Source organism: Saccopteryx leptura, chromosome 2, assembly GCF_036850995.1.
Source record: "Saccopteryx leptura isolate mSacLep1 chromosome 2, mSacLep1_pri_phased_curated, whole genome shotgun sequence".
In the NCBI taxonomy this organism is placed as follows: Eukaryota; Metazoa; Chordata; class Mammalia; order Chiroptera; family Emballonuridae; genus Saccopteryx; species Saccopteryx leptura.
Window position 1 is genome coordinate 116,139,128 of NC_089504.1, and position 17,801 is coordinate 116,156,928.

At 40.9% G+C, this 17,801-nt stretch overlaps 1 protein-coding gene across 1 annotated transcript in view; it reads left to right on the plus strand.

Annotated features, from left to right (window-relative positions):
• The window catches only part of GALNT8 (polypeptide N-acetylgalactosaminyltransferase 8), a 49,440-nt gene that overhangs the window by 12,548 nt on the left and 19,091 nt on the right, over window positions 1-17,801 (plus strand). The window contains exons 3-7 of the mRNA XM_066368614.1: window positions 263-429; window positions 5,818-6,001; window positions 7,095-7,292; window positions 7,725-7,839; window positions 14,735-14,920. Of these exons, the coding sequence (XP_066224711.1) occupies window positions 263-429; window positions 5,818-6,001; window positions 7,095-7,292; window positions 7,725-7,839; window positions 14,735-14,920 (850 nt within the window). The remainder of the gene's footprint in view (window positions 1-262; window positions 430-5,817; window positions 6,002-7,094; window positions 7,293-7,724; window positions 7,840-14,734; window positions 14,921-17,801) is intronic.

Consider the following 17,801-nt stretch of genomic DNA (forward strand, 5'->3'; position numbering starts at 1 on the left):
GCTTTCTCGGTGTCTATTGAAATGACTATATGTTTTTTGTCCATATTTATTGATATATAAAATATTCTTGTTACTGGGATAAGCAAGAGAGAGTTTTTATTTTTAATGAGCTTGGGAAATGGTGAGTTGATTAATACAACATTATATGTAGTGAAGTGATAAATTAGATAACAATGTTTAAGTTGCAACCTATTAAATTAAATTGTCTAAATAAAAATAAATTTTAAAAAAGTAGACTGGTTATAAAAATGGTCTTTTATAGGTGTCGTCAGAAGACATATCCTTCACAACTCCCGTCCCTCAGCGTCATTCTCATATTCATGAATGAAGCTCTGTCCATTATACAACGGGCCATCACCAGTATCATCAACCGGACCCCGCCTCTGTTTTTGAAAGAGATCATCTTGGTGGATGATTTTAGCTCAAATGGTGAGAAACTTGACCAAGAAATAGTAGTAGCAATCACCAGTTATTGACTGTGCTAGGCTGGAGAGGGGTTTTAGCTTAGAGTTGAGGATATTTTGGACTCCTCATATAGGGAAAAGAAAGGGATCCATTTATTGATCCCTATTTGCATTGGCACATTAATCACTAAGTCAAGACAGAAGATCGTCATCTCAATAACATTGATAAGGAAATGAAGATAGAGAGAACAAATAGTGTGCTCAAAATGCATGGCCAGTCAATTGTGGAGTTGAGGCAGGCCCAAGATTATGTGACTCCAAAGCCACCTGTGCCCTGTCCATGCGCCATGAGAAAGGCCTGAGAAAGTGAGGTGGGGTCCAAAGGAGGATCTCAGACACCAAGATTGGATTCAAATCACTCTTTATGGCCTTGGCCAAATAGCTCAGTGATTAGAGTATTATCCTGATATGCAAAGGTTGTGAGTTTGATCCCCGGTCAGAGTGCACACTGAAGCAGATCAACGTTTCTGTCTCTTTCTCTCTTTTCTTTCCTCTCTTTTTAAAATCAACAAATAAATTTAAAAAATAAAATACAAATCACTTGTTATGAGGAACAAAGCTAATCTGCTCAGGTAAGTTAAACCCAGAGATAAGAGGAGCTTTGGGTGCTGAGACTCTTTAAAGTGGCAATGTCTTTTGCTCATAGCATGCTCCCTCCTTACCCTGGTCTAAACCACCCAAGGAGGACACATGGAGTACTGGGAGATAGTGGGTAGACTTGAGTTATTACTTTCTAAGGATTCAGAATCCAAATACCTCCTTTATAAACTCTATGTCCTTGAGTAACTTAATTTCTCCATGTTCTAATAGTCTTACTTGAAAAACATGGATATTGATAACAATAACTATCTCATACACTGCAATGAGAATTAAATGACATAATAATGGTAGCTAACATTGTTCATTCTAAGAGCCTTACATACAGTGTGTCCGTAAAGTCATGGTACACTTTTGACTGGTCACAGGAAAACAACAAAAAGACAATACAAATGTGAAATCTGCACCAAATAAAAGGAAAACCCTCACAGTTTCTGTAGGAGGATGTGGCAGCATGTGTGCATGTGCAGATGATGATGTAACACTGTGTATACAGTGGAGCAGCCCACGGCCATGCCAGTCGAGATGTGGACGGTACAAAGGAAAGTTCAGTGTGTTCTGTGGCTCGCTAAATTTGAATCTGTGACCAAAGTGCAATGTGAATATTGGCGCATTTATAACGAAGCGCCACCACATAGGAATAACATTACTCGGTGGGATAAGCAGTTGAAGGAAACCAGCAGTTTGGTGGAGAAACCCCGTTCTGGTAGGCCATCAGTCAGCGACGAGTCTGTAGAGGCTATACGGGATAGCTACCTAAGGAGCCCTAAAAAATCTGTGTGTGAGCCCACATTGAACTGCACTGGATAGGTATGAAACTGGGAGAGTTTTCCTTTTATTTGGTGCAGATTTCACATTTCTATTGTCTTTTGTTGCTTTCCTGTGACTGGTCAAAAGTGCACCATGACTTTACAGACACACTGTATGTTAACAATTTTAGCCATCACAAAAATCCTGTGGAAAAGGAACCACTTTACCCAATTCACAGATGCAAAATAATAAGGCATAGTCTGGTCAAGGAAACTCCTCAACATCATACAGCCAGTAAAATACAGAACTGAGATCTGATCATAAACTTCAGTGTCTAGAGCCCTCGCCCTAGCCACTGGGTTCATTGATATAATACATAGATTATGAATAGCATTTAGCACATAGTAACTTCTCGGAAAGTATTAGCTCTTAGTTTTACTAATTTTGGGCAGCAAATAAAAGACACTAGAATGAAGTCATAAAACCAGAGTTTAGTACTAACAATAAGGAGGAGGTTTCTGTTAGTAAAGACTGTTACGCAGCAGTCCAGGGGTCTTTAAGTACCAGACAGGTTACTGCAGCTTCAAAGGAGGAGCAGTTTATCCTGAGGAGAAGAGACAAAGGATCTCTTAAACCTTTTTTTTAATTTCCAAACACTAAAAATACTTTTCATGCTTTAAATACCAATACTTTCTTGTCCTTCCAATAAAACTGCACAAAAAATGAGAAGGTACAGTTCCTACTCAAAATTCCACCAAAAACCAAAGAAAAGAGAATGGCTGACTTGACTCATTTATGGACATGGAGGGCAATACCAACTTGCATACCTGATTTTCAAGCCAGAAATAGGAATTAATTAGAAGGACCTCTGTTCTGGACACCCAAAGAGACCCTGGTGCCATGCCCTCGCTCTCTGAAATGACCTGAGGCAGGTCATGTCACCTCTCGGGGACTCAGCTTCTTCATGGAGCAAATGCAGGGGCTAAGTTAGAGCAGTGGTCCCCAACCCCCGGTCTGCAGACTGGTACCGGTCCGTGGGCCATTTGGTACCGGTCCACAGAGAAAGAATAAATAACTTACATAATTTCCGTTTTATTTATATTTAAGTGTGAATGATGTTTTATTTTTAAAAAATGACCAGATTCCCTCTGTTACATCCATCTAAGACTCACTCTTGTCTCGGTCACATGATACATTTATCCGTCCCACCCTAAAGCCCTGTCTGTGAAATATTTTCTGACATTAAACCGGTCCATGGCCCAAAAAAGGTTGGGGACCACTGAGTTAGAGGACATCTGAAGATATCTTTTTCTCTGAAAAAAACAACAACAACAACAGTGATTCTGTGGATTCCGTGAGGAGCAGATAAGGAATAAGTCAAGACTTTTTCATACGTACCCATTGGGTAGACACATAAGGTAGCCCTCGATTATTCTATATTGTGCCCCCATCACACAACACATTCCTCTCACTTGGGTTGGGAACTCATTTGTGCTTTCCATAGAAATAATTTGTTTGGATGGGTACAGAAGAGGGAATTGTTAATCATTTTTGACTGTTGTTACTGGGACAGGAATCAACCTTGTCTCATTCATTAACCATGGAAACACCAGTTAGATTGAGCCTACTGAGCATAACTCAAAAATCTGTTTTGTGTTAAACTGAGAAAAATAACTGGAAATCTCTATCATGCATGCCACAAGAGAAACTTACTATTCATGTGACATTAGGGTAAGTCACTCAGCTACTTTGTGCCTTCATTTCCTCATCTGTAACAGGGGAGACATAATAGTGCCTTCCTGACAGGACCTTTCGGGGGATTACGTAATACATGTACTAATCCTCAGAACATGATAACAATAAATGTTAGCTAGTGTTATTACTCCTTATCTCAGTATCATTTATAATACTGTTGAAACACCACAGCTTGGTATTAGAGGTGTGCCCCTTACTTTCCCCCCTAGATGTAAAGCTTAATTTGCATCAGGTCAAATGTTTCAAGTGTCAACAGTGCTAATCTAAGTTTTTCAGAAATTATATTAATGTAAATGAGGTCCTGTATTTTCTTCCCCAATTTTAGGTAAATTCTAAAATCAACAACTATTTATTGAGTTTCTACCATGTGCCAGGAACAATGCATGGACGAGAATGTCAGTGATTTCAAGAAGTTCCCATTTTAACTGATGAGGTGAAACAAACCTATGGAAAAACACCTCAATGTATGAAAAGTAGCATGTCAGCAAGGACCTGCTTCTTTGTCTCTTGCTCTGCTTCACCACAGATGCCATGGTGGTGCAGACGCAGAAAACACTGTGCCTGTCCCTTCTGATTACCTTCTAAAAGTAGGGACTGAGTACATGCAGGGAATTTCCACCTATTGTTTTTTTTTTCAGTAGGAGCAAACAGCCTTCAGGTCCATTGGTTATCTTTAACACCTTCAATGATTAAATCTGTCACCCTGGAGTGCAACAGGGAAAGTTCTAAAATGGATAAAAGTTTAGCACCTTAGTCATGTTGGTATTGCTTCCAGGTCCTGATCACCAAGACTCACAAATCTACTCTTTTGAGAAAGGAACTGGAAAGAATCTCATCTGTTGGCTATGGGGGTGGGAGTCGGGGAGAGGAGATGGAGAGAAATCCTGATAAACCCATCAAGTGCATTGTTCCTGAGGCAGCGTGGCATGATAGGTAAACACAATATAGGCTCACACCCAGGTGTGCCACTTACTATATGCATGGCATAAACGAGTTTCTTAACTTCTCTCTTCCTCAGTGTTTCCATCTGTAAAGTGGAGATAGTGAAGTGCCTTCCTCATAGGATTCTTTGAAAAAATAGTGAATTAATATTATCTGGAAGTCATTTGCTTAGATACTTTATTTTATTTATTTGTTTGTTTTGGTTAGATCCATAAACATTGCTTAGTGATTTGTATGCAAGTTTTTTTCATACATATGGGAAAGCCAACTGGTAGGCTCAGTCAAAGAACAAAGAAAGGTGCATAGACAGGCTTTATAATAGAGAGAAGGGAAAGAAAACAACTCTAAGTAATCTGGTAATGGTGAATCTTCTTTGCATAATCTTGGGGAATAAACTCATTAGCCAGAGCTGGAAAAGAGATTAGTCTGGGCATTCTGTCTCAGTTGGTCCTTGAGTAGGCCAAATGGGAATAGCTAATACAAGACAAAACAATTTCAGTTGCTCTAGAAAATCTTGAGTGTTTAGCTGGGGAGAAGATGTTGCAAGATATCTCTGTAATGTCTGACCATCAGCATTTCTACCTTAGATCAGGTCTGTCCTACTCAGTGGTAGGATTCAAATAACAACCAGTTCTCTGCCCTAATGACCATCTTAAGTATAAAAAATATATATACTGAAAGGTAGTTTATTATTTCATGTATTTAATTCTTAAACAAGAACAATAAAAAAGTATAAAAAATTAGATAAGAAAGTTTTAAAATATTAATGAAAAATATTAAATAATACCTGACAAAAGACAATACAACTGTTAATTTAGATATTTCCATATTTGCTTCTTGATTGGTGTCCTCACTTGCCATTTTTTTCACCTATGGATGGAATGAACATCACTACAGGTGCTTAGAATACACTGCTGTGCAGATGAACGTTAAAAAAGAGTAAGGAATGTAAATTTGTGATTTCCATATTGGGCGGCTGCCCCAGTGCCCACCGTAGAGAGAACCCTGATTACAAGTGGTATTTTAACATCCGGTTTGCTGAACTCAACAAAAAATTAGGTATCGGTTCTGCCAAATTGTTGTAAACCAGCTGAATCCCACCACTGGTCCTACTCCTTCTGGTTAAAAATTTCCAATATACATAAAGCTTGTATAACAGAGTCTGGCATTAGTATTATTATCTAAGGTCGTCTGAGCAAAAGGAGATTAGGAGGTTGTTCAACCACTACATATATAAAATGGTATAAAGTTTCTGTACCAAATTGATGATAGCAGTCAGCATTTCCACAAGTGTGCATTTCATTGGCAGGAGAACTAAAGGCAAACTTGGATGAATATATTAAGCTTTACAACCAGAAGTATCCAAAACTACTGAAAATAGTACGGCATACCACAAGGAAAGGTCTTGCTCAAGCACGCAACACTGGTGTGGAAGTGGCCACGGCTGATGTGGTCGCCATCCTGGATGCTCATATTGAAGTGAATGTTGGGTGGTAAGGTTCCAGGAGGTTTCTTCTTCTGAAATAGGGAAGACCGGGGTGGGGGAGGGGCTATTGTACATGCTGAATACAAAATAAGATAGTGTGCAAATAGGAAAAGCTAACCCCAGACCTTAAACAAAGGGAAGCTACCCAGACCAGATGCTTTTATTTGAGGATTTTGGTTGGCTAAGGACAGCAATCTAGAGCGGAAGAAAAAGCAATGGGCTTGGCATGTTGACCCTGATCTCAACCCTGACTTTAGTATATTTCATGTCAGTGCACTTGGTATTTATGTCCTTACCCAGGGGTCCCCAAACTTTTTACACAGGGGGCCAGTTCACTGTCCCTCAGACCGTTGGAGGGCCAGAGTGTAAAAAAAACTATGAACAAATCCCTATGCACACTGCACATATCTTATTTTAAAGTAAAAAAACAAAACGGGAACAAATACAATATTTAAAATAAAGAACAAGTAAATTTAAATCAAACTGACCAGTATTTCAATGGGAACGATGGGCCTGCTTTTGGCTAATGAGATGGTCAATGTGCTCCTCTCAATGACCACCAATGAAAGAAGTGCCCCTCTGGAAGTGCAGTGGGGCTGGATAAATGGCCTCAGGGGGCTGGCTGCATGCGGCCTGCGGGCCGTAGTTTGGGGACCCCTGTCCTTACTTGTAAAATGAAGAGATTATTGTTTAGTGATTCCTAAGGTTTTTCCCTGCCCTGAAATTAGTGATACAAAGACAGCTGTGTTCTTTGCAGAATGTGAGAATTAGATAGTAAAGAGACATCACTTTGGTAACAGTTATACCCAAGAGATAATGTAAATTTAGGTAGAATACTGAGAGTCCTCGTTCACAGTGGCTTGGGGGTAGTATTTGGGTACTAATTTCAAATATACTTTTAACAGGGATCAGCTTTTGGCATCCCCAGCTATCCCATAGTTGCAGAGGTTTTCTGGACTCTGGAGAGTTCCTCTCACCACACAGCACAGCCTAAGCGACGAAGGTGCTAGGTATCAGGGCAAGGTGCCCAGGGCAGCTTTGTTTGTTTCTGCTATTCACCCTCATGTTCAACCTGAGTTTGTCACACACTCTTCTTCCAGGGCAGAGCCCATCTTGGCTCGGATTCAGGAAGACCACACCGTGATTGCTTCTCCTGTATTTGATAACATTCATTTTGACACCTTTGAGCTGGAAAAGTATGCATTAGCAGTTGATGGGTTTAACTGGCAACTATGGTGCCGCTATGATTCACTGCCAAAGGCCTGGACTGATCTGAGTGATGTCACTGCTCCAGTGAAGTAAGCCTGAGGGGGCCCAGGAACTTGGTTAGCACATGGGAAGTCGGGAATGAATGGCGTGTCATTGATAGTAATGGAAGAAGGGTGGGAAAAACGAAGCACAGGGGATAGAGGGGGAGAAAAAGCTGATCCCGGACATCACAGACATTTTGAGGTGATTTGAGAACTTTCAAGCAAAGTGAAGCAAACCTTATAATGTTTTAGAAAACATTTGGGTTATTTTAAGCATGTTTTAGGCTATGAAGTAGGTAATACCAAGATGAAAAAGATGTACTTTTACAGAATTTTATGAGGGAAGGTTATATGCTGGAGGGTTGAAGGAAAGCCTACAGGTTAAGATGCTTGACCATCACTGTGCTTCCTACTCCTTATTTCCATCCTAACCCATTCATTATTGAGAGGTTGATAACGTTCTTGCGTTGTGCTCCACAGGAGTCCTTCCATCATGGGCATCCTGGCTGCCAACAGGCTTTTCCTGGGAAAGATCGGATCTCTGGATGGTGGCATGCTGGTCTATGGAGGAGAGAATGTGGAACTTAGCTTGAGGGTGGGTACATTTCCATTCTCCTCATGGGACAAAGCAGAGGGGAAATAATAGGAGGATAGTAAGATCTCTGGAATCCTGGAACAAGGCTGAATGTCATTGACTCAAGAGGTGAAGAGGCCCTGGCCAGTTGGCTCAGTGGTAGAGCATCGGCCCAGCATGTGGAAGTCCTGGGTTCAATTCCTGGCCAGGGCACACAGGAGAGGCACCCATCTGCTTCTCCACCCTTCACCTGCTCCTTTCTCTCTATCTCTCTCTTCCCCTTCCGCAATGGATCTCCAAGGCTCCATTGGAGCAAAGTTGGCCCAGGTGCTGAGGACAGCTTCATGGTCTCTGCCTCAGGCACTAGAATGGCTCCAGATGCTACGGAGCAATGCCCTAGATGGGCAGAGCATCGCCCCCTAGTGGACATGCAGAGTGGATCCCAGTCAGGTGCCTGTGAGAGTCTGTCTGTCTCCCCACTTCTCACTTCAGAAAAATTTTAAAATAATTAATTTAAAAAGCTGATATATATTTTTATTTTAATTTATTGTGTTAACATGGATTCAAGTATCCCACTGAATATAACTCCCTCACCCCCACCCCTGTGTCCCTTTTTATACCCCCTTTGCCCCCTTCCCCCAACTCCCTCCCCCCTTCCCTCTAGGATTTGCTGTCCTGTTACCTATATCTCTGTGTTATGTACATATATATAGTTTCACTAATCCCTTTACCTTCTCTGATCCCATCCCCTCATCCCCCTTCACTCTGACTGCTGTCCCTCTGGTTCCTGTGACCCTGGCTCTCCCATGCTTATTGCAGCATTGTTTACAATAGCCAAGATCTGGAAACAGCCCAAGTGTCCGTCAGTGGACAAGTGGATTAAAAAGCTGTGGTACATATATGCAATGAAATACTACACGGCCATAAAATAGAAAGAAATCTTACCTTTTGTGACAGCATGGATGGACCTGGAGATTATTAAGCTAAGTGAAATAAGCCAGGCAAAGAAAGAAAAATATCATATGATCTCACTTATATGTGAGATCTAATGAACAAAGTGAACTGAGGAATGAAATAGAGGCAAAAAAAAAAAGCGCTGATATTAAAAAAAAATAAAGGTGGAGAAAATCCTCATGTTTCTAGGTAACCAGAGAGACAACAGGACTTCTGGAGTGGAGAGTTTTGATGTAGGTCTATACATCTGGGACAAATGGGTAGGAATCAGTCCAACAGATTTTGAGGCTCAGCAGATGGCATCCCTATTTCCTAAGGAATTCAGACATTTTCTAAGCATCTCCTAGAATAAAACAACCATGTGACAGACAGCTCTCTGTAAGACAAAGGAGAAACTGGGCAGAGGGACCAAGGGATACAGATCTGTGGGCAGCCAAATTGCTCCTGAATGGAATGGACAGCTAGAGCAGTGACATGATGACATAAGTTCCCGCTGAAATGTAGTCTAGTCTCGGAAAAATAGCCAGTGATGGGTTGTACAGCAATAAAACCCTAAATCCAGTTCTAGTTCTGACCCACTTCTTGTACACTAGGTTCTCTTCAGCCATCGTGCCTCCTCTTTGCCCTTGACAGCTTCTTGTGCCTTTTCAGGTCGAATGAATACCCTGAATTATAAGGGAATTCAGGGTACAAACTAATACAATGGGAGAAATTTCAAGTGCAAATTCATATTTCATCAGTATATCAGTTAGTTATTGTCACAAAAATGCTGTGTAACCAACCACCCCAAACTCAGTGACTTACAATAATAATAATTTACTTTCTGTGATCTGATGTTCCAGCTGTCCTTTGATGGGTTGGTTAAGGTCTTGGTTTAGAACTAGTGCATTATTTTTTCTGCCCTTTTCCAATTTGTCAAAGTATATCTTATGGACAAACCCAAAGTCAAGGTGTGAGGAGTGTCTTCTGTCTAGAGTGAAGCCACAAAGAACTGGGGCCAATAAGTTCAACCCATCATGATCAGTTTGGAACAGGTCTCATACATAAAATATCCCTTCCATAGCATTGTTTTACCTCTTCTGTATAATCTATGGGCCTTTGTTACAAGAGCCTGACCCTTGGGTTTGTGACTGTTCATGTTAGTTTTCCCCTCTTTCGTTTTCTAGCCTAAGGCTGAACTTTTAAAAGAGGTTGCATAAAGATAGTGAAAATTGCACGGGTATTGAAGTCTAAATATTAAGTCCCAATTCTACTTTTCCACTAGAAAGTTTGTGTTATCATTCTGGGCAACATACAAGCTCTCTAAGGCATACCTGCCACACCAAGAACCTAAAAAATGAGTGAAACATGGTTTATATACAATAAATAGTTAATAATAAAAAATAATAATAAGGATGTCAAGAAGGTTGTAAGAAATGCTGGATCTAGGTTCTATTCCTAATTCTGTTAACTCCCTGTGGACTGGGCCTCTATAAAAGACCCCCAACCTGCAGCTCCAAAATTCTGTGCCTGAAACCATATGACCTCTGGTCCACTGTGGTTTCTGGGGAAACAAGATCATTTTGATTTAAAGCTTATTATGGTCTACTCCCTTCAGTTTCTTTCCAGTTGAGACTGATGACCACATATTGCACCCACTTTGGACCCAACCAGGACCCCGCATTTATGGGTTAACAAATAAACTTTGAGGCTCTGGGCACTATTCTTTGGCTGAGAGAACTTTTTTTTTGCCTGGTGGATTTGATCAGTTTTCCCATTTGTGAAATGTTCTTGTTTTAACTACATCATTAGAATGATTGTGTAGTCAAAATGTAATAAATAATGTGAAATTATTTATTAAGATATGAAACAGAATTCCTATTTGGCTTCTGTGTCAGAGGTAAAAATAACAGAAGTTTAAGCAAGATAGAAATTGATTTCTCTTTCATAACCATTTGAACATTAACAATTCAAGATCTAGAGGGCAGCTCCCATCTTGTGGTTCTGCCACACTCAACATCACATCTGTATTCTAGTTAGTAGAAAGAGAAAAGGGAGGAAAGAAAGTTATGTCCTTTGTTTTTTAGGGTTCTACCTGCAAGTTGTGTCTATTGTATTTCATTGGCCACTACTGGTCATGTGGCCACACATATATACATAAGAGACTGGGAAATGTAGAGTTCAGCTAGTTGATTATGCACCCAGTTATTCCCTTTATGACTATAGATGGATAGGGGAATAAATATTGGGAGTACAATTAGTCTCTAGCTCAAAAATATAAATGCAGAAGAAATTATTATTATTATTTTTCTTTTTTTATTTTTCTTTCTGAAGCTGGAAACGGGGAGAGACAGTCAGACAGACTCCCGCATGCGCCCAACCAGGATCCACCCGGCACGCCCACCAGGGGCGATGCTCTGCCCACCAGGGGGCGATGCTCTGCCCCTCCGGGGCATCGCTCTGCCGTGACCAGAGCCACTCTAGCGCCTGGGGCAGAGGCCAAGGAGCCATCCCCAGCGCCCGGGCCATCTTTGCTCCAATGTAGCCTTGGCTGCGGGAGGGGAAGAGAGAGACAGAGAGGAAGGAGGGGGGTGGGTGGAGAAGCAAATGGGCGCTTCTCCTATGTGCCCTGGCCGGGAATCGAACCTGGGTCCCCCGCACGCCAGGCCGACGCTCTACCACTGAGCCAACCGGCCAGGGCCCAGAAGAAATTATTTTATGCAAGGTACTTAGCAAAGTCCTGAGGGTTACCCTAGCTCCATTGCGGCTGGGGTATTCCTACCTACCAGAGCTTCCCATGAATTTGGCTGGAACCCCAATTCCTCGACTTAGAACCCAAAACCCTCCTTACCCTTTCTGAGTTCCTTGTTCTTTTCTCTGCTTTCCCTTTCTGCATTGAGGCTGCCTCTCTCTGTTTCTGTTTCTCTGTCCCACATGTCAAACTCTGCCATCAAGAAGTCCTCTTCCTTTTAAACATTTTATGATTAAAAAATAATAATTTTTCTGGAAAAGTAAGGAGTGTCAGGGAAGGGTCATTCTATTACCATATATATATATATATATACACACACACACACACATAATGAGTGTGGTGTGTGTGTGTGTGTGAGAGAGAGAGAGAGAGAGAGAAAGAGAGAGAGAGAGAGAGAGAGAGAGCATCATCAACTCATAGTTGTGGTACTTTAGTTGTTCATTGATTGCTTCTCATATGTGCCTTGACTGGGGGGCTCCAGACAAGTCAGTGACCCCTGGCTTAAGCCAGTGACCTTGGGCTCAAGCCTGTGACCATGGTAAGCCTTCGCTCAAGCCAGATGAGCCTGCGCTCAAGCTGGTGACCTTACGGTTTTGAACCTGGGGCTTCCGTGTCCCAAATCGATGCTCTATCCACTGCACCACCACCAGTCAGGCTCTTTTGTTATTCTTGGATAAAACAGTTTACCCATATTCAGATTCCTTGGTTTCTGTGTATGGCCATTTGCCTTTTAAAACCTCAAAGCCCTTGTTAGGATCTGTCTATCTCCAATCACAGATCTCGGAGAAACTCAGAGCTGCATGGAGTGTTTTATTTTGACATCTAGAGGCCACACAGTGATGGTGTGCATGATGTGTGTACTAATGGCGATGAGCAATGGTGCTGATGGGCGAGAAAGGAAAACCAGCACTTGTCAGGCACCTTGTATATTCCTGGTGCTTCCCAGAGCTTAACCCGTGGTCTGCCAGAAGGTCAAAACCCAGCTCTTCTTTTACTAGCTAGTAAATATGGGCAAGTTACTTAAGTGGGGATAATAATAATACCTATGTGGTGTGGGTTCAGTGTATGAAAAATATTAGGATAATATGTGGCACAAAGTAAGCCGTTGCTATTATAAGCAGAAGCTTCATGTCTTGGTGTGTCCGGCAAAGAGGAAAAGAGAGAGGGAGAGAGAGAAAGGAGGAGGGTTGTTTGGCAAGTGGGAATAAACTGTGAGAGTAAAATTTGAAAAGTGTTGGTTAAGGATAATAGTTAATATTACTTTATAAATGACAACTCTGACTTGTATCTTTTCACTTGAATTTAAGGTTTCTTGTGCCAACAGTTCATTTTTCTCCCTTACATTCCTGAGGTTTGGAAAATGACTTCAACTAGAAACATTGAAGTTATATTTGGATTTTCAAATGGTTAACTGCAGAAGATAAAATCTGAAAACAAATTAGTGTAACCTCTCATGGTTTGGGGAGCTAATGAGGAGAATAATGCAAGAAAAAGAGGTGTTTCAGGTTAATGATCATCAGCGTTGCTGTTCACTGAGTACTTGTTACGTTACTTAGTCCACCTGGGTGTGCTTACTGAGGCGGAGCACGTGCCCCCTCATTATCTGGTGTGTAGTGATATATTTAAACACGGGTCAGCCTGACTTCAAAACTTGGCTTTTCTTCAAGAGGCAAAGGAAGTGAATCTCTAGGTTCAGAAGGCGAAGGGATTAAGGAAAGAAAATAAACTTGCAGACAAAGACAACAGTGTGGGGATTGCAAGAGGGAAAAGGGGTGAGAGGTTTAGGAGGGTAGAGGGCGGATAGATGGTGATGGAGGGAGACTTGTCTTGGGGTGGTGAACACACAATACAGTGTATTGTGTGATGTATTGTAGGACTGTACACCTGAAACCTATATAATTTTATTAACCAATGTCATCCCAATAAATTCAACAAAATATAAAGAAAAAAGTGGAAAGTCGGAGAAGGGGACTGGCCCCTCGTGCAGTTAAGTGAACCAGAAGAACTTAAGTTGCTCATCCCTGTCTCAGTGCTGCACAGACATGAGTGCTGCAGGTTGCTAACCGCTGCCAAATAGGCTTATTATCTCCCTGGAACTGCAGTTCATGGGCAACCATGAAGAGAAGACACTTACCATTACATCAATCTCATTGCATTATATATAGTTTTATCATCTACTGAGAGGAAGACCATATTATTAAGCCAAATATTGGAATATGTGGTCTGAGAGGTATGTTTGCACCCATCAGGATGACAAGAAAAAAATATATTTATACAGTAATTCTATCATAAGTCATGATATCTCTTGGTCAAGAATTACCTGTATTAGTTATCTATTACTGTGTAACAGCATTACCACAAACTTAGTGGTTTAAAGCAAGACACGTTTATTATCTCACAGTTAATGTGGATCAAGAGTCATGGGTTAACAGGGTCCTCTGCCTTTGCAGCCAAGTTGTTGGCCAGGGCTGGGTTCTTATCTAGGACTGACTTAGAAGGATCTGCTTCTAAGTGTATGTTGTTGTTGACAGCACCCAGTTCCTTGAAGTCTTCCAGATGGAGGAGGCACTCAGGTTTTGGCTGGCTGTCAGTTGGAGGTGCCCTTAGTTTCTTACACTTTCCACATCGTGGCTCACAACATGATGGCTTGCTTCTTCAAAGCCAGCAAGAAAGTGCATCTCCTAGCAAGGTGGACTACAATCTTATATAACATACTCGTGTTCATACTCTCACTTTTGCCACATCCTATTGGTTAGAAGAAGATTATAAGCCCACAGTCAAGGGGAGGGGAATAGGGAAGGCTGTGAAGACCAAGAGGCAGGGATCATAGGGGCCACCTGAGAGTCTGTCCAGCACATCGCCTTATATCTGACGTGCAGGACAGAGGGGGATCGTGGGACGCTAACTCCAGTGGGATTATCTAAGGACGTGGTGCCTCTCAGGACACTGACACTTTCCTTGAGGATAAATGAAACAGGAACAGATCTTCCTTTGGTTGGGACAGAAGGACTTCCTGAAGGGGGTAGGATTTCTGGAACTGTGAATAACAGGAGAGAAGGAGTTGGTAAACCTCTAAGGAAAGTTGTTTTATATAAGTGGGTTGGGAAGACTGAATTTACATTCTTTAAAAAAATGACTCCAAACTGTTGGTCTCTCTGCCTCAGTAAGTTATGCCACTTATGAGCCATGGGGCCACGCCTGCCCCAATGATTTTCTCCCCTTCTCTTGCAGGTGTGGCAGTGTGGAGGGAGAATCGAGGTCTTGCCCTGCTCTCGGATTGGTCACCTAGAGAGACACCACAAGCCCTATGCCTTGGATCTGACTCCTGCCATGAAGCGCAATGCTCTCAGAGTGGCAGAAGTCTGGCTGGATGAGTACAAAGACATGGTCTACCTGGCCTGGAACATACCTCTCCAGGTTTGTTGTGGAATTGTATAGAAGCAGGGAAGAACAAAGAGGAGGTGTGGTAGGGTGGGGAATGGGAGGAGATGAGCAAAAGTGCCATCCGGCCCCTAAAGAATAAGGGTTAAGTCCAGATGGTTTGATGATAATGACACAACATTTATGTAGCAACACTATATTTCAGGCACTCATTAATCATCATAACATATCTATAGGGTAGGATTTATTTTCTTATTTTATGCATTTTTTAACTTTTCAATTACAATTGACATTCAAAATTATATTAGTTTCAGGTATGCAGCATAGCAGTTAGATATTTTATAACTTACCAAGCGTTCCTCTGGATAACTGTAGCACCCACCTGACACCATACAGTTATTTTGTTGACTATATCCCCTAAGCTGTGCTTTACATTTCCGTGACTATTTTGTAACCCCATTTTTACTTCTTAATCCCTTCACCTTTTTCACCCAGTCCCCCAACTCCCCTCACATTTGGCAGCCATCAGTTTTTTTTCTCTGTATCTATGAGTTTATTTCTGTTTCTTTCCTTACTTTGTTTTTTAAACTCAACATAAAAGTGAAATCATGATATTTGCCTTTCTCTGTTGGACTTATTTTACTTAGCATAATACCCTCCAATGTCCATTCATGTTGTCACAAATGACAAGATTTTATTCTTGTTTATGGTTAAGTAATATTTCATTGTATGCATGTACCACTTCTTTTTTATCCACACATTTCTTGATGGATACTTAGGTTGTTTCCATACTCTGGCTGTTGTAAATAATGCTGCAATAAACATGGGGAAGCATATAACTTTTCAAATTAGTGTTTGGATTTCTTTGTACAAGAACCCAGAAGTGAATCACCATTTAGCCCTCCTAAATCCTCCTCCACCTCCCCCAAGCCCCTTGACCTGAGATGGATAAATTGTACGGACGATGTGTTATGGAATGGTGCACATGAAACCTGTATAACTTTGTTAACCAGTGTCACCCCAATAAATTCAATAAAGAGGAAATAAAAGAACCCAGAAGTGGAATTGCTAGGTCATTTGGTAGTTCTGTTTTCAATTTTTAAATGAATCTCCATACTATTTTCCATAGTGGCTGCACCAATTGACAAAACTACCAACAGTGCCGGAGGGTTGGTTCCCTTCGCTCCACATCCTTCTCAACACTTGTTGTTTGTTGGTTTGTGGATGAATGCCCTTCTGACAGATGTGAAGTGATATCTCATTGTGGTTTTAATTTGCATTTCCCTCACTATTAGTGATGTTGAGCATCTTTTCATATGTCTATTGACAATTTGTATGTCCTCTGGAAAAATGTCTATTTCAGATCCTCTACCCACTTTTTAATCAAATTGTTTCTTGGTGGGGAAGGGAGCAGTTGGAGTTAAATTGTATGATTTCCTGATGTATTTTGGATATTAACTCCTTTTGAATGTATCATTGGTGAATATTTCCTCCCGTTTAGATTGTCTTTTCATTTTGTTAATGGTTTCCTTCTCTGCGTAAACACTCTTTAGATTGATATAATCTTATTTATTTTTTTCTTTTGTTTCCCTTGCCTGAGGAGACAAACATACACCACTAAAAGCAATGTCAAAGAGTTTAGTAACTATGTTTTCTTCTAGGAGTTTTATGGTTTCCAGTGTTACATTTAAGTCTTTAATCCATTTTGAGTTTATTCTTGTATGTTATTTTGCATGGTCGGTCCAGGTTCCCAATATAATTTATTGAAGATACTGTCCTTGCCTCCACTGTCTATACTTGCCTCCTTTGTCATGGATTAATTGGTCATATAGGCATGGGTTTATTTCTGGGTCCTCTTCTCTGTTTTATTGATCTATGTATCTGTTTTCCTGCCATTTTGACTACTACAGCCTGGTAGTATAGTTGAATATCAGGTAGTGTGATATCTCCAACTTTATTCTTCTTTCTCAAGATTGCTTTGGCTATTTGAGGTCTTTTGTGGTTCTGTATGAATTTTAGGATTACTTATTCTAGTTCTGTGAAAAATGCCATTGGCATTTTTATAGAGATTGCATTAAATCGGTAGATTTCTTTGTATAGTATGAACATTTAATGATGTTCATTCTTCCTATCCATAGAATTGGTATATTTTTAAATTTATTTGTGTCTTCATCAATGTCTTATAGTTTTCTAAGGTCTTTTGCATCCTTAGTTAAATTTATTCCTAGGTATTTTATTTTTATTAATGCAATTATGACTGGGATTTTTTTTATTAACTTCTTTTTCTGATAGTTTATTATTGGTGCATAAAAATGCAACCAGCCTGACCAGGCAGTGGTGGAGTGGATGGAACATCAGACTGGGATGCGGAATGACCCAGGTTCAAAACCCCGGTGTTGCTGGCTTGAGCGTGGGCTCATCTGGCTTGAGTGCGGGATCACCAACTTGAGCAAAGGATCACTGGTTTGTGCATGGGATCACAGACATGACCCTATGGTCACTGGCTTGAGCCCAAGGTCACTGGTTTGAGCAAGGGGTCATTCGCTCTGCTGTAGCTCCCTCAGTCAAGGCACACATGAGAAAGCAATCAATGAACTACTAGGAAGCTGCAACGAAGAATTGATGCTTCTCATCTCTCTCCCTTCCTGTCTGTCCCTCTCTCTGATTCTCTCTGTCTCTGTCAAAAATAAAATGCAATCAGTTTAGGTATTGCATTGAAACTGTAGATTGCTTTGGGTAGTATGGACATTTTAATGATGTTAATTCTTCTTATCCATAAATACAGTACAGTATATGCTTTCACCTGTTTGTATCTTCCTAAATTTCTTCCTTTAATATCTTATAACTTTTCTAGTACAAGTCTTTTACCTCCTTTGTTAAATTTATTTCTAGGTACTTTATTTTTGTGGTTGTTGTT